Below are 24,687 nucleotides of genomic sequence, written 5' to 3'. Positions count from 1 at the left end.
CCCCTCAGCCTCGGACAATATTTGTTCATGAAACAACAAATTATCCTAAATAAAAGCCTTCGTGATTGCGGATCAGCACCCCGACCCGGGTCCTAGTGCCCGTAGTCATTTAACTACCACGAGAAGCCAGAGTTATATCAAGCTTTCTCTGATTCGTATATCAATTTGTTTATAATTTGCATATTATAATTTTCTGGAGGATAAGACTATCGGAGTTCGGGAGCCATTGCAACATATTTTATCGGTTATTCAACAACCTTTCTCACCATTTCAACGACCCACCTACTTTTGTTACAGTTTGTTCCATATTCTGAAGTGGGGTAAAGGTCTGTGTTATATTTGTCAAAAGCGTGGGTCCCCATTAAACACTTCGAACATCTTAACTCTCCACCTTGTCCTCCACGCTTCGCACATTACCAACTATGAATAACTTTCTGTTCAGCCCCATTTCCGATGTATTTATTTGGTTAATGCAACCATTCGAGGTAAGTAACGTGATTTTGAATTACAGGATGTTAAACAGAACCTGTTCTGGAGCAGCTTCCTTATGGACAATGAAGCTTGGGGATGATGGAGGTAGGCTCCTTGGAAATGCCCAAAGTTGCTCTGTGGAGTTGCATACAGGTGCTAACTGAGACAAGTTCAATCTAAGCGATGTAACTTCAATTAGGCCGCTACTAATATTAGAAACTCCAGGACGCCTTTGAACCTTTTTATTGGGCAAAATTATTTTTGAATTGTGTTATTTTTCCTGGTTCTTTCGTGTTTTATTATCACTAAAAAAAAGCTTTCTTAAAGGAGCCGGAAAAGTTTAATAAAAGTCTACACTGCAATATGGATAAGAAGATCGGTAGTTTTTTAGGAGTACAAAACGTTTTGATCGTATATTGTTATGTGGGTTAATCATTCGCGCGTTCTTCAGACCTACAACCTCGATCTAAGATACCTTTTGATTCTGACTACATATATTTCCTCGGGCTAATCTAAAAACCTGTGTTTTTGTAAAATGAAAATTACTATACAATATTATTATTGTCCTAATAAATAAATCTCAACCCATAAAATATTTTATTTAGTGTCGTAAAGCTGAGATGAATAGAAAAGTTTAGACTGAATATGCACCCAATACAGTTAAAAGGGTTTCATATGCGTTTTCAAATAGTTTGATTTCTTTAAGTAACCCATGGGCACTAGGACCGAGAAGGAGCCTATATGTCGTTGGTAAGACTACCTTAAACCCAACCCATGCCTGCTTTTCTGCGCCACTCTGCGTGCTTTATGGAGAGTATAGTTCAGACGCAGATAGTACACACATTTCACAGTGGGGTCTGCGTAAAGAACACCTGTTTCAAGGCAGCCAGCAACCCAGCATTGGACTTGCAGATCTTTCTGCTGATGAAGGCGAGCGCCTGAAGCTCCAGACACTCTCCTGATCTTCCTCGAGTCTTTGGATAATAAAAAAGGTGACGTTTGGGAAAAAAAATAAGATCAAAGTTTCTGGATTGCCCCAGCGAGCAACGTGCGATCTATATTTTCTCAAGGATTCATGCTGATGTATGCAGTCTTTTATAGAGTAAAAACAGCGCATGCCTTTCTGGAGACAGATCCATAAATTCTGACGTAGCCTTGTTCATCTAAAAAAAACCAATAACGCCGGGTTTAAGTTGCTATGACCATCGTTACCTTCTTCCAATGGAGAAACTACGAATTTTTATTCTCAATGCAGCTGGATCGCCTGAAGATCAAGCAGCCTGTTAGACCTGGGATTATTTAAAAACAATATGTTAATGTGTGAGTATAAAGCGGTGGTTTCATAGACTACAGTGATTGACCTTGAACCTGCCCCAAACCAAAACAGCATATTACTTTTATGTATGTGTTAATGGATTGCAGTCAAAACAATTCATTCTAACAAAAAAACACGAGAGCAATTTGGGCTGACACCTATATTATTATTCTTGTTTTTTTTGTGTTGTTATTATCAGAAGCAGAATCGCCGGCGGCGACTGATGGCTCCGTTAGGTGAAGTTGGGAACTATCTTGGTGCCCAGGATGCAATACCTTTTGGGAATGTGCCCGTTTTACCGGTGGATAACCCGATACTCCTGAGTGATCATCTCGGCCAGTCTGAGGGGGGTTTGAGCAGGGGCTCAGTCACGGACCTGTCCCACTTAAAGGGGATCCTCAGGCGGAGACAGCTCTACTGCAGGACTGGCTTTCACTTAGAGATTTTTCCTAACGGAACTATCCAGGGGACCAGACAAGATCACAGCCGATTTGGTAAGTAGCAGATACACAAAGCACTTAAGTAGGTCATAAATGAGACATCTTATGATTTTTTTACGTGATGCCAGATGGCAGAGTTTATTGCTGCACTGCTCTACGATGCGAGCAGAGAGCGAGCGAGCGAGCGAACGTATTCTGATTCCTATAACGTGCTCTAAGAATATCAGGCATGACTAAATGATAGAATCATCACATTCATTTAGGCCCACATTCCCGCATCGTGGCAATTGATTTTTAAAACGTATCAATATGCCTTTGTCTGTCTCTCTGTATACGCGGTGGCTAGGAAATAAAGAAATAACTTTTCAAAGCAGCAGGCTGCGAAAAATTGTCAAGTTGAGGACATGTGGGTCTCGTACTTGCATGTGTATAGAAAAATAGATTCTGACTAATGGTGCAGTGAGACAACCACGCTATACCAGTAACTTAGGTGCGTAGCTATTGGATACTGACCAAGATGCGTTTGCTTCGGAAAATGTATCTGCGGCCGCCCATTTACCTGTCCTCACGACCTTATGCGTCCTATCTGATGTAAATGTCATTTACTAGGTCGTCAGACTAGAAACTAACTTATAATATGTTTTGTTACATTGGGGTGCCTTATGTGTGCAGTCATGAACGTGCAAATAAACTGTAGACTAATAATCGGTGTTTTTTTGCAGTCAAAGTTGGATGCAGATTGCAAACGCAGTGGATTGGTGCAATCATATGACTCACTGGTGGAGGTGATTGTTGAGGAGATCAGAGCAAAGACTTATTTAAGCCATCGTCATGCATTATTAATCAGTGTTTCCTCGATAGATTATTCAATGTCGAAATGCGCAAGAGTAATTTAGGCCACGTGCGTGCAGCAACCTCGCGAGGTTTCCCCCCCTTTTTGTTGGTTAAAAGGTGCGAATGCGTTTTAAAGATCAAAAGCACCGGTACATTTCTAGTTTTTCTCCCCGAAGGTTACGGCCAAACCTCCAGCCCCGGGTTCACGCCTCCGGCAGGTGTCTGTACGGCGGCCGCACTGCTACATTTCAGAGCGAGAGATATCCCCCGGGTCCTAACGCACGGTCCGACGCAGGGATTCGGGACTCAAATTCAGGACTCGCTTTCACTCAGAGATTCATTTTTAAATGAATTAATTCTACTAGCTACTAGATAAAAGATTATAGCAAATCAAACAGCCGACCAGAAGGCTGTATGTGTGTGCGGGGGGAGGGGGCAGGGGCTGGGGCGGAGTCGAGTAGAAATGCTGCAATGATAACTCCACCCGAACCCTTTGCAAAATGTTGACATAAAATTATTTAACAGAAAATAATTCAGCTCGGGGAGACTACATATAATAAGAACATTGAAAACGTTTTCTGCAAGCAAACGACGTCTGACTCCAGGGTCTGTTTTAGCTATTCTGTTTCGGGGATAAACGGGAGTGGGAGGAGGGTGGTGGTGAAGAAATTGGTTAAATTAGAATCTCAATGTGGGAAGTTTGCTACCTGCGCTGGCACGGTAGTCTAGCTCCCTTCAGATTCCCGAGGCTGGCTACACCTCAGGAACCTTCATTTTTTGCACCATTTGTATGCTTTCCCGGGCCGACTGTGTTCCCATATCATTTTAACTCACTCCGGCTAGTTTCGAGGGATTAATACCCCGCCCGTTGCCCCTTTAGTAATAATCTAGTTTCTTTGTTCTTTGTCGTGCCTGTGTGAAGCGCATCCTCTGTGTCGCGGGGCCCCGACACTGGCAGGTGTATCTCAATGCAGCAACTCCTGCTTTCGCCCACCTCTGCACTGGCTGGCCTGCACCTGCTCCATTTCATAAGGCATGGTGCAGGATTTAAATCCGCCCAGTTTTTAATACCCGACCGATGCATTTAAACAGTCCCACCGTGTTCCCTTTGCAATTAAGAGTTGGCATTGCCATCAACTTTTACTTTGCGGTTTGCGCCTGAAGATCATGGTTGCTAGAACCGATGACCGAACACCGCAGTGATCTTTGCGTGACAACTCGCCCAAGCACTTGTATTTCTATTGATTGCATTTCAATCAACCAGGGAGTGCGTGAAGGCTGTTGTCTACAAAAAAAACATAGTTGTGAATGCTGAGGTACTGGAGATGGGAATAATCTTGAATTCTCTCGTGGAGGCGGCAGGTGAGAGTGGGATTACGCGGCTCTCTCATTTGCTGTTTCATGATGTACCCATAAATTCAGCCAAGCGCTTCACAATTAAAACTTGTGGCGTGGCCTTCCTAACCAAAACAAAATCGACGCAGCGATCCTCCATTTCAAAGCTTCTAAGAGGAAATACTGGGAGAAACAGCTCAGTTTTATATCACGTTAGTTAACACGGTGCATTCACCGCGGCCGCTGTTTCATTTGCAATCCACTTTAACCAACTTTCCTCTTCGAATTAAACAGTTAACTGTCGGTAACGACCGTGTTTGATGCTTATTGCATTTGGTACGGGTTTAATATTTAACTAAAAATACAAAAGGATTGTTTCTCAGTTTACCTACATACTCTAGAACGAACTGCTCTGCTAAGCGTGCAGTTTTGCGGTTTGCTGAATATATTGCCCTAAAAGACCCACGCGGGGGGTGTTGGCTGCTCCGATTTGGCAACGTGCAGCATTTTCTCCGCAAGGTCTCATTCGCTCGATATGCATCAGCAGCCGCAGCGTATCCTTTGCTGCCTCTTATGATTATCGAGTTTGTACTGCAAGCTCTTCAGAGGTCTAAGGCTGAATGTTTAATGTAACGTTTGTTCTTCGATTGAAGGCACTTTCCAGATTGAACTCCAGTGGGAAATTCAATAACTGGAAAATGTGGGCGGGTCTTTTGTGTCAGCAAAACTGTTCAGCAGATGGACGTGTTCAGAATAGAGGCCATCTCTTCACTTAAAATTAAGACATGATTTCATTGAAGTTCTAATTTTAGCTTACCTTACCTTGATATACATTTAACTGAAATTGGATAAAATATTGAATTTCCTCTTCCATTTAGTATTTGCTTCCAGGGTTTAGATCAGGGTTACGAAGCAAGGATTGCAGGCACTAGGACCTCGAGGGAGACCTCGGTTTATTATAGGGGCGTTCCAGGTTTAATACCTTGTTACTAATATATGCATTGCATATTGTTTTTCTCCATACCCGTTAATCATTCGACCATATCCTTTCAATTAACCAGATTTATCCTCTTTTGGATACACTTAATTACATTTTGAGTGTATCGTTTAGTCCTGGCAATGACATAACAATGAGAACAAAAAGACTAGGCGCGCCCCAAGTCATTCATCATTTATGCAATAACTGAAGGTAAACGACGCAGGCGTTTTGTGAGCTCGCTCCATTTTTAAAAGTCACGTATTCTGTGCTTACTGTTAATATATTGGGTGTGGCATTGATATTTCCACACAGAAATCTCTGTTATCTGTTCTAAATACACAGTGTCGGGGCTTAAAATCCGTGACATGCTGGAACAGTGTGCAGAGAGAGCTTGGTTGTATTATAACTTCTAAAGGAACCGAACACCAAATAGCTCAAGGTGTCAGCTGAAAAAATATCACCCTGAAGCACTCAAAGCCAGGCTCTCCAGTTGGCACGTCAATCATCTCCTGAACACCACAAATACTTTAAGGAAAAGACAATTACATTTACAATGCAAGCTCTTTCACTATTTGAAGAAATGCCTTGTTTCGCAGGATGAAATTGAGGACAAGGCCTTGCTGAGGGTTTCACATTTAAAATCTTTGTCTTAACTTTCCTATTCTATTAAACAAGTTTACTGCTGGAATGCAAATAGCTGCAAACGACTAAAAACTTCCTTTGTTGCCTCAAATGACCCATCACAAACCTCATTTCTAAAGGAAAACAAGACAGATCACTAAAGTGGTTCCTTCTTTGTAAAACAAGTGTTTGGTGTGGGAGATTGATTCACACTTCAGTTGTATTCTTTTGGATGGCAGACCGACAAGTTCCTGTGGCTTCCTCAATGCTGAGTTATTGTATCTGTCACCAGAGCAAGTCTATTTCTCAGTCACAGTTATTGACATTTACCGGACTTCAGGTGATCCCAGAAACATTCCTGTTTTTGCCTCAACTTCAAAGAGTTGACTTGCAAAATGCCTTTCTTTCCCCTTTTTCTTAGGGTATGAAGTCTGAGTTGTACCGCTGTATTCGATGCTTGAGAGGATATCTTCCACCTGTGCAAAATGTCTACTTTGCAATATACTTCTGTGAGGATCATTTTTATTTTTTTTAGCTGCAAGCATGTTCAATTTTGTCTTTCATTGGATACATTGAAACATTAAGGATTTTTCTGAGATGAGAGTATGGCTAGAACATAGATGGTCCCTTCAAACCACAATGTCCTTGCTGACCATGGAAATACCATCATCCATATCTCTCCTCTGTCTATTCTTGTGGTTTTTAAAAGGCCTCTTAAACAGTGCTATTGTGTCTGTTTCTGCCACCTTCCCTGGCTGTATGTTTAAGGCATCATTCACTCTCTGAGCAAATAAAAACTTGCTACACAAATCTCCTTTAAACTTTCCCCTTCTCGTCTTCAATCTATGTCCTCTAATATTCAAAATTTCCACTCTGGGGGATAAAAGGACTCTGACTATCCTACGCCTTCCATAATTTTATGTACTTTTGTCAGGTTGACTCTCAGCCTCCGATGCTCCAGAGAAAACAGTGCAGGTTTGTCCATCCTCTTCTTGTAGGTAATGCTCTGTAATCTAGGCAACATACTGGTGAATCTTTTCTGTAACCTCTCCAAAGCCTTCACATCTTTCCTGTAATACTCAGCCAGAACTACACCCAACACTCCAAATGTGGCCCACCCTAAGGTTTATGCAGCTGCCACATGACTTTTTAATCCTCATATTCAGTGCCCCAACTCATAAAGGAAAGTATGCTCTAAGCCTTCATTACCACTATATCTATTTATTTTGACAATTTCACTGAACTTTGGACCTGCAAGACTAAGATTTTTTTGGAAGATGCTGAAGCCTGAGACATTCCATTGAAAATGGACAATCTCAGACGTTTTCAGCTTGGGAGTGTACCACACAGATTTTCCAATTGTGTCCTCAGGCACATCCACAATTAAAAACCCAGTTTATAGTGAAAAAAGTGCTAATGTTTCAAGGTCTTAGCTTTGTGTGGCAAAAGCCAACACACTTTCATTAATTAGAACATCCGAAAGAGTCTTACATCTGTTGAAGTAGTTCTAGAGTGTAGAAATTACTGTAAGGCTGGAAATGTGAAAATAATCACTCTGGTCACTAGATCAAATTCAGGCATCTGATGGTTTTCAAAACGGATTTGTCATGAGAGCAATTTCCAAGTTAGATTACCTGATCTTTGGCTGTGTTTGCGCATGGTCAAAAGAAACAAATAAGTAAAGTTAGAAAACCAAAGCAGAACGCTTTGGATGTTGGAACTCTGAAACTTAAAACAAATTAAATGGGAATCTTTCAATGGGTTAGGTAGCATCTGTGGAGAGATGAATAGTTTAGGAATAAAAGTGCAGAAAGGTTGTAATGAAACATGACTAACTACCTCACTCCACAGATGCTGCTGGATCTGGAGTGTTCTCAACAGTTTTCTTTTGTCTCAGATGTACCAATGCAATTCTCCATTTTTAATCACCATACACCAAGGCTTTATGTTACTGGCAAACCTTTAATATTTTGCCAGTTGGTAATTCTGCAATATGTCTGGGTAACGAGCTCTGATGAGATTGGAAGGAACTGTTAAAACATTTGAGCCTCTTCTACGCTAATCAAATGTAGGTAGTTGAATTCTGATTAGAAACAGCAACTTTTTTATTTTATCATTTCCTGGGGTGGCACAGTTTGGATAAAGTAGCTCCATTGCTAAGGGCCATGGCTCAGCACAGACTAGAGGTCCAAATTAGAAAACCCTGGGCTTTTGGCTTAGGTCTTTTAGCATATTGTCCAACCCCTCAATGGTTCTATATAAAATCAGCACAGAACAAAATCATCATCATCGTGCAGGCTTTCATCTTGTTTCTCATATGTTGTCATCTAATTGACCTTCACATGATCTTTAAACCTGAAATTCTGCAAAGATATATGTGCCACCTTTCACAGAATTCAGAACAGCTGTTTTCCCATGAATGCATCATGTGACAGCTTCCACCAAGATATGACATGTAGCTTGCACATTTTATATTTAATTATTTGGCAATTTTTTGGTTTATAATATTAAGGCTGCAAATCTGATTACTGTCAAAGTCAAATAATCTGTTGGCATCATAAGTTAAAATCAATTCATTTGATTACACAAACAGAACTTAGTACAATCCCCATTTTTTGCATTGTTGAAAGGCCAACCTATAAATTTAGGTATTTACACATTGCAAGACTAATTGCTCAAGCCATTTACTATAATTAACCATTATTAAACTTCCAAATATACATAACTAAATATCACAAATAATAACCTTTGGGAGGAAATAAAGTGCTGCTGATGCAAAAAAAAATCATTGTTCAGAAAATTCCAAATAGAAGTTTCTCAGTGCTTTTCTTTTTATTTATATATATAAAATCATAAAAATCCTTTCATTGGTATAATAATAGGGAACTCGGATTATGCTAAGAGTCTTGCTCTAAGGCTGAAGTTATTGTTATCAGGAATTTAACTTGGTGGCATTTGTTGCCATTTGATCCATCACTTGATTTGTGGAGTTGAATTACTTCTTAGCCACATGATTTAGAGTCACCTCTAAGACCCAGTACAGTAACTCAATATAAAGCAAACCCAAATCTTTGTTTCAGCAGCTGACAGACATTACATTAGGATAATTTCCTCACCATGACTACGATGGCATGTACTTTTCAAATAAACTGCCACATAACTAGGCTATTAACACATTTGGAAATTTTATTTTGCAGCAATGGGCTAGTTATTACTAGTGATTACTACCATAAGCTATGCAAGGAAAGATATTACAGTATCACCTTATGTTCTCAAAACTGGAAGTCATAGTGAACTACTCACATTTTGCATTCGCTTGAAAAATGTAAATGCATCTGCTGTGAGTTATACAGCAGAAAGTAAACCCATCTCAGCAGGAGATGGAATGATCAAAGTGTAGATAATACAGTTGAAAAGGTTTGTTTATTGTTACACTGTTCTGCTATTATATTTCCACTCATTGCCTGTACCAATTACCATGTTTTCTTGAATTTTTCCTGCCTGGTGTAATTATAAATGCAAGACATAAAAGTTATATTAGTAAATATCATAAAAATAAAATTTCATCCAGAGAGTGAAGACCTGGTATGTACATGGGGCACTTCTGTTTAGTTCTCTGACAGAACTATATCTAGGGGTTACGCTAAGTATTTTGGGGTACATTGAAGCAAAATAAATTGTCTCCAAATCATCATTTTTTTCCAAGTTCATTTCTTCTTTTTATCCAATTGGTTTCCTGTCAAAATATTTGTGCTACGGAACTGGTGATGACTGGCAGCAGTGGGCAGTACTCGTGTACAGTATTGCTTTCTTGTAGGAGTTACAGAAAAACTGCCAGCAGATGATTTCCCAAGTAGGTTTCCATGCTTCAAGTTAACCCATGGTGATGAAATTGGTTCTTCAGTTCTCTGCTGCATCACTGGATGGACTATGTTATAAGCATCAGAGCTTTATACATAACAGAAATTTTTAGCATTGGGATGTTTTGCATCATTAAAGTTCATTGTTAATTACTTTTAAGCAGCAATGCTTATATATAACATTTTTGTTCTGTTCTCAAAGTATTACAATATTAATTGTACTGAATCATGAGGATCTCCCTCTAGACATCCATATTGCAACTCAACAGTTTGCTTTCAATCAGAGGTATCTAAGATAATAACTTGAGAAAGATTTAAATTGAAACTAATATATTTACACAATACTATAGGCACCATAAGACATCGAGCACAAAGTGCTGTTATCTGCCTCTGTTATCCCTTGCAGTTGTCTGTCAATTTTCTTTTCATTTGAGTTTCTTGTATATTATTCTATCATCTCAATCACTATTATCCCATCCAGGAATCTGATCATTTTTTTAAGATGTTAGTTTTCATCTACCTGTCAAGTTTGAAATCTTCAATAGAATCATATTACTCTGTCCCTTCAAATAGTCACTTCTTTTTGCATAGTATCACTCCGTCCTTCCTCTTAACTTTACACGATCACCCAAAGGACATCCAAGTCATTCTACTTCTTCAGTAGGTCTGAGCACTCAGCACCAGAAAAAGTGACATTTAATGTGCCAAGATTAATTTTGTCATAAATGGTACCATCAGGAGAAAAGCAGTTAATTCATAACTGACTTGAGTATTGATAGATTATCTTCCCAAATAGCAGGAAGTAAGCTGTCACTAAATGGGCTCATTGTTATGTCCACAAAAATAAGAGTATCACAAGCCAGAATAGAATAGAATCAGGTTTAATATCCTGGGCATATGTCATGCAATTTGTTATTTTGTGGCAGCAGTACATTGCAATATATAATAATATAAAAAAGTATAAATTACAATAAAAAATGTATTAAAATAAATAAATATGGATTGCAAAAGTAGAGCAAAAAATAGTAAGGTAGCGTACATGGGTTCATTGTCCACTCAGAAACATGATGATGGAGGGGAAGAAACTGTTTCTACAATGTTGAGTGTGTGTCTTAAGGCTCTTGTACCTCTTCCTTGACGGTAGAAATGGGAATTGGGCATGTCCTGGGTCATGGATGCCTCCATTTTGAGGCATTGCCTTTTGAAGATGTCCTTGATGCTGGGGAAGTTTTGACCATGATGGAGCTGGCGAGTGTAGAACCTTCTGCAGCTTTTTCTGATCCTGTGCATTGGCCTCTCCATACCAGATGGTGATGTAACTAGTTAGAATGCTCTCTGTAGTATGTCTGTAGAAATTTATAAGCACTTCTGGTGACATAGCAAGCCTCCTCAGACTCCTAATGAAATATAGCTCCTATTGTGCTTTCTTTGTAATTGCATCAATATGTTGGGCCCAGGATAGATCTTCAGAGATGTCAACACCCATGAACTTGAAGCTGCTCACTCTTTCCACTGCTGATCCCTCGATGAGGCCTGTTGTGCGTTACTTCAACTTTCCCTTCCGGAAGTCCACAATTAATTCCTAGGTCTTACTGACATTGAGTGCAAGGTTGTTGTGAAAGCTGAGTGGATGTTTAAAGAGTTTTCTTAATACTTCCCACTCTTAATTACAGATAGATGAACTATGTTTAATTAAATATGCTTGCCAACCAAGTAAAAAGTACTATTCCCCCTTTAAACAATGTAATTTATTTTTGCACAATTGCATCTTTGCTTCTACTTCCCAGAATGACAGAAATTAATTACTTTCAATCCATAATGCACTATTCCAAGGTTAAAGGCTAGTCCTCTGTGCCAGTCTTTGGATCAGAGGTTAGTGTCTGAATTGCAGGTCAATCTGTACCGTTTGTGCATTGCAGATTAGCCTCTGTCAATCTCCTTCTCCATTTCTTTATTCTCTCTGTGCTGACCAGTAAAAATTTAGTGGATCCTTCTGACATATTTTCTATGCTTAGTTCCTGTAGTTAGATCCTCTGCTTAAGAAGCAATATCCTGCAAATTATGAGACATTTAGAATACTGTCCTGGCAGCACAGGATTTATTGATTTTTGTCAGCAAACACTAATATGCTGACACAACATTGCAGATGCTGATATCAGCTTAAAATTCTGATATTTGGCATGTTTTGTATTCATTTGGATACTAACTTTAAGTGATTTTCACGTCTTAGCCTCTGTCCATTCTCCAGAGATGTTGCCATACTCTGTCAAAACATTTGCTGCAAAAACAATGTAACATTTGAATTGTCTTTTTAGAAGCTTAGCAGCATATTAGAAATACAGACCTTAAATTTGCATGGCAACTTTCAGGACTTTAAATGATGCAGGGATAGATATTTCAAAATCGGGGTTCCAGACTCAAATGAGGTTGTTAAAACTGGAAATGTAGGGAGAGGTTAGATTGTCTGTAATTTTGTTTGAAAAAAGATTATGGAAATTTAATTTAAAAGTGTAAAATTAAGGAACCTAAATGGGACAAATAGGAAGGGCCTATTCAACACAAGCCAATAATCAGGGATGGAGATTTAAAATAGTCTGTACAATGGGAGAAGTGGAAAATTCTTCCACACATATTGTGGTGAGAATCTGAAAGAGTGGAAGAGATAATAACCCATTTTTACACAGCTGTATGTGCAGGCGCTTAAGGAGAGTAAGTGAAATTAAATGTGGAGATTGCTCTGAATGGCTAACATAGACAAGAGGTACAGCCTCTTTGCATTCTTCTATGATTATTTCTTGATGGACTATGCCACTAAGAAAGATTTCTTTCTGTGCCCTACTGCCCTGGTCTCTACGCTGATTATAGATACTAATTAATTTTTAACTTCACCTGGCACCCGTGTTCCAAAGTTACCAGGCTACAACACCCATCCCTAGTGCAGCTCGCTCTGCAGTTCAAAAATCAGTGGACCATCCCAAGAAGTAGTCACAGATTATATATGCCAGCTGGATTTCTCCTTTTTCTATTTGTTTGAAGTCTTCTACATATTTAAATACAGAAAATGCTTGGAAAAAAACTCAGCAAGTTCTTCTTCTGTGGAAAGAGAACCAGTTACTCTTTCAGGTCCCAGGACTTTTCATCAGAACTGAGAATGAGAGAAAAAAAAATAGTCTAGGTGGCAAAAAGATGGGGATGAGCAATGGTTGTTAAAATTATACAGTCTGTGTCATGTTATATAGTTTGGCCTATTGGGCTATGCCCAGCAGGCCAGTCTCTACTAATAAAAGAAGTGAAAAAGGGTGGCAGATAAACATGGCCAGCTCTCATACAAACAGAAACAAAGAGTGAGTTTGAGAATTTGATCTGGAGTATTTTAGGCTGCAACAGATAGAGGATGAGGTGTTGTTCCTGGAGCTAGCGTTGAGACTAGTTGTAACAGTGTAGAGGCGAGAGGGGGAGTGGCATGATAAATTGAAGTAGCAGGGCAGCCAGAAGCTCGGGGTCACTTTGGTGGATTGACTGCAAGAGTCCACAAAGTGATTACCTAATCGGTATTTGGTTTCTTCGATGTAGAGGAGGCAACGTTGTGAACACTAAGTGCAGTATGTTAGAACAGAACAGATGCTTCTTCCATGTAAATAACTTCTTTGTTATTACATTCTTTTCTCTGCAGAGACCAAAATTGTCCTTACTTGTATGCTTTCCAGCTATTATATTGTGTTATATTGTTTAATTCCACAGATGTAGCTCTGCAGTGTCCTAACACCCTCCCCCGCCAAACTAGGATAAACTTGATCTAATTTCTCATCAAATTCTATGACATATATGATCTTTTTGCCACATTTTTGTTCCCTACATAAAGTATATCCCTGAATGCTATTCTCGTTACTTTTATCTGATTGTCAGTTTTCTGATATGCCTAAACAGACAGTAGCTCATTCACGTTCTCAAGTATCTGCACCCTCTTCCATTTCTTAGTGAATATGTTCTGGTTTTCTTACTCAAGGTGGTATTCTTCTAAAAGCTATTTGATTTGTCTAAGATCTTATTTCTAACCTTTTCCCCTAACTGCCTATCAGAAGTGATTTTTTTCTCTCAATAATGTGTCTAGCCTCATAACTTGAGGGTGGCAGATGTCTAGTGTATCTGTTTTTCATTGTGGAGGAGTGCACATTAGTAATACATGTAAGATTGTTGTTCTTATACCAACAACGTAGCCACTTACTTGTCCCCAAATTTAAATTTGGTAAATTCCACTCCATTCCCCCCAAAAATAGAAAATTGCCTCAAAACCTGCTTTATATCTTCTACCTTAGAATGTGGCCTCACTTCTCATACACAGGGCTTCAAACCACACTAGAAATGCACCCTGTTTACTCAATCTTGGTGTGGGTTACACTCTGTCTGCCTCATTGTACCTTTCAATCTTTTCTCAAGATGTACCATTGTAGCTCCAGTCAAATCAGATCAATGCCTTCAAGAAAAGTCATTATGATAAACATATTTGTCTGACTCCTTGTTAGAGAAAAGAATCAATCATTGCAAGGTCTCCATGGTAGACATACACTTTCATTCAAGTTATTGTTTCTTATTTTTGAACCTTTACTTTTCTGGGAAGTTATATTCAATTAGACAGTGTCTGATATTCATTTGCTGAATGATACTTCTAGATGGCTCCACCATTACCCCAATTTTTTTTTTTTGCTTCCATTGTCAACTCTAATCTTTACCGTTAGATTAGAATTCTACCTCTTTTACCTCTTTTAACAATTGCTTCTCTGCTTCTAATTATGCTGGTCTTCTCTACCAGTCTTTGAATCCTCACTTACTAGGTCATGTCACTTGGTTGAAAAGCTTATGTTATGTACTCACCCTAAAAAATGTCCTTGCTTGTCTGTCCCAGCATATTCTTGTTATCTAGGGGCACATCATTTACTTTGAATTTACTTATTTTATTCCCATTTTTCATTCTCATCCTACACTGTGTGCCTCATTAATGAACATCATGCAAACTACTGCACTCGTTCCAAAGTTTCCATTTTGGCTTTGTATCATGTGTGGGAATTTTTTATATTTCAACAAGGAGAAGGATATGAAAGGTAGTTGGACCAAGGAGGGTTGTACTGATTTTCTAGGGCACATTGATATCAACAGAACGAAGTGATGGAGGTTCTTAAAGAATATTGAATGAATGAGACTTCCGTCAGTCAGGATCGACCATGGGATGTTGTGTCCTAGCTTTCTAGATACCCAAGCCAGAGCAGTACAAAATGGAGAGCAAGCTGTTGCCTTTGTAGCAAGCTACCCCTCTACATGTGTCTGATGAATCCAAAGAAATGGCAGAGACTGAAACAGTTTGGCACCAGCTGCGCTGCAGAGGTTGCCAGTTAGTGTTGAACTCAGCTTAGGAGTGCCTTAGGGACTCTAACTCCAGATTTTCCCCTTGGGATTAATTCCCGAAGCCTTCCCCATGAGTGAGATAGATGCAAGGCAACAGAGGTTTGAGATCAGAGTTTTCCTTCTCCTAGGTGAGCTGCCAGCCACAGCTGACGAGCTGTATCTGCCCAAAGTGAGTGGTTTTAAGGCCCCAGTAGCCTGCCTTTGTCCCTTCTGTCAGTAGAAATAGTTGCACCAGGCTTCGTAGCTAAGCCACACGTGAAGGCCAGGAGCTGGACTCAGAGGCTATTTGAATTGGATGGCATTGGGAGCATTTAATAGGTAGTGGGAGCTTGTCTGCCCTACCACTCCCTGCTATAACAAGCCTTAGAAACCAGGAGAACATTTAGACATATCCCTAGGGCCTAATGGGATCTACCCCAGGTTATTGAAGGAAACAAGAGAGAGATTGCTGGAGCCTTGACAGAGAGCTTTATATCCTCTTTAGTCACAGGTGAGGCCCCAGTGGATACCCAATGACATTCCTAATTTCATTAAGGACAATAGACAGACACCAAGAAATTATAGGCTGGTCTGCCTTGGTAGACTAGTGGTAGGAAAGTTATTGGAAATAATTAGGGGAAGGATGTACACATATCTGTAAAAGCATAGAGTTGTACAGGATAACCAGCATGGCTTTGTGTGGGGGAGGTCATGTTTTACAACTAATTGAGTTGTTTGAGGAGGTGACAATGAGTTTAGAACATCCATGGACTTTAGTAAATCTTTCAACAAGGCACCTGAACTAAAAGTTTAAGGCACATGGAAAATTGCCCTCTAATCTAGGCAGCTTCCTGGTAAGTCTCCTCTGCACCCTTCTAAAGCTTCCACAAACTTCATATAATGAGGGAACACGAATTGAACACAATAATCCAAGTGTGGTCTAACCAGAGTTTTATAGAGCTGTAACATTGCCTCGTGGCTTTTAAACTCAAACCCCCAACTAATGAAGGCCAAAACACTAAATGCCATCTTAATCACTCTATAGCGGCAACTTTGAGGGGCCTATAGGTGAAGTCTACAAGAACCCTGTGTTGCTCCACACAGCTGTGAATCCTGTCAGTAACCTTGTACATTACCTTCAAGTCTGACCTTCCAAAGTGTTTTGTTTTACGTTTTTCTAGGTTGAATTCCATCTGTTACACTCAGCCCAGCTCAGCATCCTATCACTGTCCCGTTGTACCCCACAACACTACACTATCCACAACAACACCAACCTTCGTCTCATCTGCAAACTTACTAATTCACCTGTTTTCGTCCCTCGTAGATCTTTTATTAAAAAAAAAGTCATAAAGAGCAGAGGTTCTGGAACATACCCCAAAGGAACACCCTGAGGTCTTAAAACCTAACTCTGACTAGGCCTTTAGTTGTTCCTTTAGTTGGTCCTATCCTTTCTTTAGTTGTTTGGCATCAAGTGTTTTGAATTAGTATTTCTAAGATGCATCTTGTCACTGTAACAATCCTGTTTAAGATCAAGGCTGGCTTCTTTTGTTGTAACTAACCAAAGAAGGGCTTTCCCCCATTGAATACAATTATGTTCATGGTGGTTGTTGCTAGACTTAGTTAAATACAGCTTTGTGGTTGTGGCTTCTCGTCTCCTCTACTATTCATCTTTTTTTTGCGCCAATGCTTTGATCTAATCATTGAAGGATTTAAACGGAGTGTTGAGAAGCAGTTTATTGGGTGCTACTGGAATCTACTAATAATGTCTATTTCCATTACCTCACTGACACCTGGGAAGAATTTGATGGAATGTTAGTTGAACAATTTAATCTTAAAGCAACTTAAAAAAAATTATATACTTGCAGTAATTGTTTGAATTGAATAAGATTGAGCAAATGCAGATGCAATAATTAAAAGTGGTGGAAGATTTTTGCGGATCATGATGTATTCAAATTTATTCTGATGCTAGTTAAAACTGTTTTTTCCCCTAATGGAAATAGATTTTTCTTGATTTGCTTTGTTACCATTGATCAATACTTGGTATTTGTAACTCTCTATTCTGGGCTTGCTCTCTTCAGTGCTATTGGAAGAATACCATGAAATTCATGAGACGCTTCCTTCCACCCTTCAAATCAGTATTATTTATTTCAATATGTAATTTGGAGTCATCTATAGTGCTTTATGCAGCAGCATTAATTTAAATAAATCAACCTAGAGCATAATATTACCATGATTGTAAAAACTAATACTGGTAAATATATTCATCAATATTTGCATATACTGGGGGCTTGAAGCAATCATTATCATGCAGTGCATTATTAATGAAAGCAATCAGCAGATACATTGGAAGTAATGGTATACTCAAATGCAGCATAGTAAAAATATTAGTCTTGAACATGATTTACAGTGCTCTTTCACTGTGCCCTAAAAACAAAGGCTATGTTACTGGATTGTAGTTGATGGAGCAACTTTAACCCCTTAGGTTGCTGAGTTTGGATTGTATTGGAAATTAAAAAATGAAATAGTCAGAAGTCCTTCATCTAAATTGCATTTAGCAGACAGTTATGGAGGTAGGTAATTAACCCAATTTTCGTTTTTACACATTTCAGGGAGATTTAGTGACCATTCCCACTTTAACTCGGCCATTGGAAAAGGATAATGATATGGCCAGGTTGAAAAGGCAGGTGCATTTCTAGCATTACTCATGGGCAAAAAAGAACGAGAGCTTATTAGCATAGTCTTCTCCACCCGTCACGATCTTCTCCCCTTTTCCCTGACCGCATCCACTCTCCACCAACAGCTAACATTTCCTCCAATCACTCTCTTCCTTCCTCCTCTTAGCAGTTGTAGCCTGGTGCTATAGACACAGTTTGGCCTGCCAACTTCTCAATCTGGCTGGCTGCAGCCAAGAAATATTCTCCAGAAGGAAGCTCTAGTCCTGTTGTTAAATTTGGCTAGATCTGAGGACAATCAGTTCTTCTGGATTTCCTTATTACAACTCGACTTCTCCCTCAGATGACAGAGCCTAAAGTTTTAGAAAAGCACCTATGCCATTTTGAGGAATTATTTAATTTTTCCTGATATTCACTATTTATTTTTTTAATTAATACCTCTGTAAAGACATTCTGCTACCAACCAGTATATTATTTTTCCTTTGTTGCAACCCTTGGATAGAAAGACATCGTCATGGGACCAGTCAATAGAGATGAGATATTGCTGGAGAATAAAGCACTTATTAGTGTTTAAAATTGGTTTATTATGTTGGAAGGAGTGGAACAATGCTTGTAAAGATTTGAGGAACTAAATGACAATTGATCTGAGATTCAAAGGCTGGAGAAGAAAAATCACAAATGTGGAAAGTTATTAGCAGGATATAGGGTATCAGTATTGGTTTAATATTATCTCATTTACTACAATACAGTAAAAAAGACTTGTCTTGCATACTATTTATACAGATCAGATCATTATGCAGTGCACTAAGTTAGAATAAGATAAGACAATAGCAATGCAGAGCTACTGTGAGTGCAGTGCAAGTAACTGATAAAGTGAAAAAATCATAATGAGGTAGATTGTGAGGCCAAGAGTCTATCTTATCAGACTCTAGAATGGACCTCTTGAACAATAAAAGTTGTTATTGTTGTCTTTGAGTTCTGTTGCATGTGCTTTCAGACTTTTGTATCTTCTGCCTGATGGGTAAGGGGAGAAGACGGATGTACTGGGATGGGGTTCGACCTTTGAATATGCTGGCAGTCTTACTGGGCCAGGGAGGAGTATAGACAGAATCCATCGAGAAGCGACCAGTTCCTATGAAGTGCTGAGCTGTGCCCACAACTCTCTGCACTTTATCGTGGTCATGTGCGGAGCAGTTACCATGACAAGCTATTCTATCCAGTTAGAATGCTTTCTATTGTGTATTGATAGTAATTGGTAAAACTTTGGGAATATGTCAAATTTCTTTGGTGTCCTGAGGAAGTGGAAGCATTGGGTGGTTTCCTTGGCCATGGCATCAATGTTGTTGGACCAGGACAGGCTACCAGTGATGTTCACTCTTCGGAACTTGAAGCTCTCAGCCCTCCCACCCTCAGCACTAATGTAGACAGGATCATGTGCACCTCCCCCCCCCCGCTCTTTTGTTTTGCTCAAATTGAGGAAAAGCTTGTTGTCATAACACCATGTCACTAATCTCTCTTTCTTTTACCTGTACACCAACTTGTCGTTTTTTGAGATATGGCTCACTACAAACTTGTGATAGTGTGAGAACAGAATCTGGCCATGCAGTTCATGACTGTACAGGGAGTAGAGTAGGAGGCTGAGGACACAATCTTGTGGGGCACCAGTGTTTAGAATAATCATGGCAGAGATGTTACTCCCTATCCTTGCTGATTGCATTCTGTTGATCAGAGAGAAGCATTAACTCCCAGGGTCCAGAGTTTTGTGATAAGTTTGCTTACAATAATGGTATTGAACGCAGAACAATAATCAGTAAACAACAGTCTGACATAGAGTAGGTGTCTATAGAGTAGGTAGATGCTCCAGAAGTAAGTACAGGGCCAGGGAGATGGCATCCGCCATGGATCTATTTCAGCAGCAGGCAAATTACAGTAGATTGAGGTTCTCCAAAAAACTGAAGTTAATACTTATTAAGACCAGCTTCTCAAAGCACTGCATGATAGTAGAAGTTAGAGCCACTGGGTGGTGGTCATTAAAGCATGGTAGAGTGCTTATGGCTGCTTTATAAGAGGGAGAATTTGTTGACAGAAATAATCAAAGGTGGTTGAATACAGCATTTATCATAATTTATCTCGCAAGGGTGCAAGGAAAAAAAGTGGGATCATCATGAATTTATAGCAACAAGCAAAAAAAAAGAGGCCGGTCTCCCTGATGATGTGGATCAGAGATTGAAGGATGATAATTTGGAAAAGCATTTTCTAGTAAAGTGGACAAAGTTGCCTGCAGAGGTTCGAAGTAAATTGTAGAGGAAGGGACAAAGCCATCTGTATGTATGGTGTCCACCATGTCGACTGGTGCAAATTGCCAACATATCAAACTGAAGAACTTGGGAAGGCCACCTGGACCATTGTACCCATTAAATACTCACATAAATTGTCCGCTCCATCACCTATCAGATCATTTGTTGCCAACCAGTTGGGTAATCACCTGAAAAGCCCCAAAATAGAGAAACAATCTTCCTCTATAATCCTGAACAAGTTCATACAAATTCTAGGAAATGCTAGTGTTTGGGCGACATGTAAGCCTAATTTCAAATATTCCTTTGGTTATGCTAGACGGAGATTCCTTATGTGTTTGTAGTTAGCCTGTACTCATTGTAAATATGGGATAACACAAGAATTCTGTAAAGGGACTTTTCATCTCATCTAGTTTTGACTTAACTGCAATCAGCCATGACTTTATTCAATGGTGGAGTAGAGTCATTATACTGCTGCCCAGCGTTTAAATTTTAGGTTGAATTCGCCACTGACAATCTGGTTCACATTGTAAGTTAACGCAGATGGAATTGAATGCATCGAAATTGTATTTTCTGATTAAATGCCTACACAAAATAAATACTCATACAGTTAGTGGCTCATAGAACCTAATCACTGAGCCCTTTATACTACATATCAATGTAATGGCTCCGGTCAGAATATTTTCCATTAGCTCTGCATTATCCATGTGAAGAGATCTAAACTGGACATGATGTTCTAACCAAGGTCTTTATATAAAGACAGTGTTTCTAGTTAAATATATCTCCTGCTGATGCATCATAATGTTATACTTGGTTTTCCAGTGGCCCTATGATAATGATTGTGAGCCTTCAAATATGCATGCACTGCAGCACCCAGTCCTTCTGCTGCTCAGCAGTTTAGGGCATTTTACCTTTTAATTTCTGGGAAATTGAGGATGGAGGAAACAATTAAAGGATGCTCTAATCTTAACCAACTCATCCCTCAGGGGCCTAGATGGTGATCACCCGAAATAGAGCACTTGTGTTGGTATTGAGAACCTCAAGTCTTTTCTTAGGAGCATATCAAAACCAGCATAGCTTGGAAAACACCTGTTCCACCAAATGTACTGGTCTTCCAGTCAAACATATCCTTACCCACCTTTGACAGAGTCCTTGCAGCTTATATTACCCTTATCAGCCTCCTCAAAATGCAAAGAACTGGATGGGCATCAAGCATTTCCTAACCCTTGGGGTTATCCAGAAGCTGAAGTCTTCTCAAGTTTTGTAACACTCTCATCCTGTTCACCTAAAATGCATGAAGAACCCAGACATGCTTCTACACAAGTATAAACTTAACAACTCTAGAACTTCTGCTGGATCTGCACAAGTCAGTTTTATTTTGCCAATGGCTTTGTGCTTGTTGTCTGAACATCTTTGAAAATCTAGCTACAGTACACCATCATAACTAAATTGACCGATCTGGTAATGTGCCTAAGATGATGAAGATACCAGCTTGATAATACAATCTTTTCCAGAAGCTGATGAAATTTTCTAATCACTCAGTTTCTTTAAAATCATTGCAGAATAAAACCCCAAGCAACCAGAAATCTGCTGCAATTGAAATTTTGTAGCAGTAACTGAGAATGTAGTTTTCTGATCCACCACTGTTCATAAGTGTAAGCGTGAGCAGCTTGCAAGGAGCAGACTCCATTTTTTTAATACTCTTGGGCAGATTTCATCAGAAGATGAAATCTGTAATCTGAGATATGTGTTGTTCTCTGTATGAAGATAGGTAATTAAATGTTCAGGATGGCTTTTATTGACAAAGAAGTGCAAATAAATTGCTGCTTCCCTGGGAAAGTTTCTTGGGTGGACAAGGATAGGTGTTGAATGGCCTCTCATTGATTGCATGGAGAAGTGCTTTCAGAAGCAACTGATGATAGAATTGGAAAAGCAAATCGGGGTCTTGTGAAGGGAAGGGTTCTTTCTGGAAGCTCAATGGAGAGAAGAGAATAGATGTGATTAGGATAGATTTCCATTGAAGGTAGCAGAGTTGTGGTGGATGACCATGAGGACCTACCTCTCATTTTTATACCTGCCCAACCTGTCGCTCATCAACCAGAGTTAATGGATTCTTTACTTTCAGAACAACATTTGCCACATGTATTCCAGAGAATTTATTTCTGGCTTCTGAAATCTCATAATGTAGTTCAAATATCACTCTGCAAAATTATACAGTGTACTCCAAGGTTGAAGTAGGTCTGGTGCTCAGAACTAATACAGTTTTTGTATTTTGCTCTATTTATTCATTGTGTAACTTAGAGTAATTTTTACATCTTGTGCTGTGCTACTGCTGCAAAATAATAAATTTCACAACATATGTCTGTGGTAATAAGCCAGATTCTGAATTTGATTCAAATTGGCTTCATCAGAACCTTGTCATGTTGCAGTTTAATCACCACCTCTTTGTAGACAAATTTGCTAGAGATAAAATATTAACATTCCATTACTGGTTTTAAACCTCTTTTGTACTTGTTCATAATATTTGAAAGATGTATGTGGATCCCAAAGTCACTTTGGATCTCCACTGCTTCTGGCTTTTCTCCTAAATCATCTGAATTAGGTGATATCATTTATGATTTCCCTTATGACTGCATTCATTTACCAGAATTTTACATATATTGCTGAATCCGTGATTTCTTTTGTAACTTTTTAAAATCTCAGAGTCATAGAGAAATACAGCATGGTAAGAAACTCTTTGGCCTAACTGGGTCATGCCAACCACAGCATCCTACTTCTAGTCCCAGTTGCCCACATTTTGGTCATTACCCTGCAAATCCTTCTCCTCAATGCATCTATCCAAATACTTCTTCAATGTGCAGTTGTACTTACCTCAAACACTTCCCTGGTATCTCATTTCAGGTACTCAGCACCCTATAAGCAAATATGTTATTTCTTAGAGTTCTTTTAAATCTCGCTGCTCTTATCTTGTATCTGTGCACTCTAGCGTTGGACTCGCTTATCTAATGTTCCCGCTAAGCTGCGTGGCCACCCCATCACTAAAATGCTCTCATGCACATAGCATTGGTTGCCACACAGCTAGAACTACTTTTATATAATGCTAATATAATTTTGAAATTTATGTTAGTACAATTGTGAAATGCCCAATAAACATGAGTTAATGAATAAAATCCATAAATGTTCCGATTAATAAACGTACAACTTTTTCTTTGAAATTTTTTAGAGCTTCAATGTATTTACATTGTCATTGTTTCAAGTTACAAATTGTAACAATAAATGCAGAATGGAAGCTGGTAGTTCATTATTAAAAAACCATGAAATGTGAAAGATTTTCTTTGTTATGCTTTATTTCGTTATACGCTTCAATAAATAAAGAAAATCAAAAGTATGTGATTTTTCAATTTTCATTCCAAGTATTCATAGTATGTATTACAAAAAATAAAACATTCAAAGTGCTGTGCAAATTTCCAGGCCGTGTAAACATTTCCTGCTCAGAGCAATAGTTGGTCCATTCAGCTATATAAAAAATTACAGGAACCCTTGTCCCTACCTTAGAGAACAGACTATGACTGTCCACCTTATCCATATCCCACTTGTCTTATTTCCCATTGAAATTTGGTATAGGAGAATGAGGGGTGTCCTCATAGGGCATAGGATTCTATCCAATTCATGTGCGTCAAAGGCTTTCTGAAAATTCAAGTAAACAACATTCACAGTCTCTCCTTTTGTCTATCTTGCCTGTTATTTCCTCAAAGAATTCCAACAGATGTGTCAGGCAAGAATTCCCTTTTAGGAAACCATGCTGACTTTGGCCTCTTTTATAATGTGCCTCCAAATGCACTGAACCTTATCCTTAACAATTGACTCCAACATCTTCTCAGCACTGAGGTCAGATTAACTGGCCTATAATTTCCTATCTTCTGCCTCACTCCCTTCTTGAAAAGTGGAGTGACATTTGCAATTTTCCAGTCTTCCTGAACCTCTTGAAAGATCATTACTAATGTCTCCACAATCTCTTCAGCCAACCTCTTTCAGAACCCTGAGGTGTAGTCCATCTGGTCCAGTTGACATATCTACCTTCAGATCTTTTAGCTTCCCAAACACCTTCTCCTTAGTAATAGCAATCACATTCTCTTCTGCCCCTGAAGCTCTCATATTTCTGGCTTACTACCATTGTTGTGCAAAATGTGTATTAAATTTGTCTGCCATGTCCTTGTCCCCCATAATACCATAGATATAGGGGTAGATTTTAGTTCATTTGGCTCATCAAGTCTATGCCAATATTTCATCATGTCTGATCCAATTTTCCTCTCTGCCCTAACACCTTGCCTTGTCCCAATATCCCTTCATGCATTGACCAATCAAGAATCCACTGTATCAACCTCTGTCTTAAATATACATAAAAACAGCCTCCACAGGTGCCTGTGGCAAAGTATTCCATGATTTCACCACCCTCTGGCTAAAAAAATTGCTCCTCTTCTAAAGGA

The 24,687-nt window shown here is 39.2% G+C and overlaps 1 protein-coding gene across 5 annotated transcripts in view; it reads left to right on the top strand.

The window, feature by feature from the left end:
- The first annotated feature begins 1,277 nt into the window (after window positions 1–1,277).
- The window catches only part of LOC132391266 (fibroblast growth factor 9), a 69,677-nt gene continuing 46,267 nt past the window's right edge, over window positions 1,278–24,687 (top strand). For 2 of the 5 annotated variants that reach the window (XR_009511151.1, XM_059964205.1), the window contains exons 1-2: window positions 1,280–1,791; window positions 1,986–2,280. Coding sequence is in view for 4 of the 5 variants with exons in the window: in XM_059964205.1 (XP_059820188.1) it covers window positions 2,010–2,280 (271 nt within the window). In the remaining variant the exon portion in view is untranslated. Of the gene's footprint in view, window positions 1,873–1,985; window positions 2,281–24,687 lie in introns of all 5 variants that reach the window. The other 3 variants (XM_059964208.1, XM_059964207.1, XM_059964206.1) reach the window with 3 other exon arrangements.

This window comes from Hypanus sabinus, chromosome 3 (genome assembly GCF_030144855.1).
Source record: "Hypanus sabinus isolate sHypSab1 chromosome 3, sHypSab1.hap1, whole genome shotgun sequence".
In the NCBI taxonomy this organism is placed as follows: Eukaryota; Metazoa; Chordata; class Chondrichthyes; order Myliobatiformes; family Dasyatidae; genus Hypanus; species Hypanus sabinus.
This window is presented reverse-complemented; position numbering and strand designations above follow the sequence as displayed.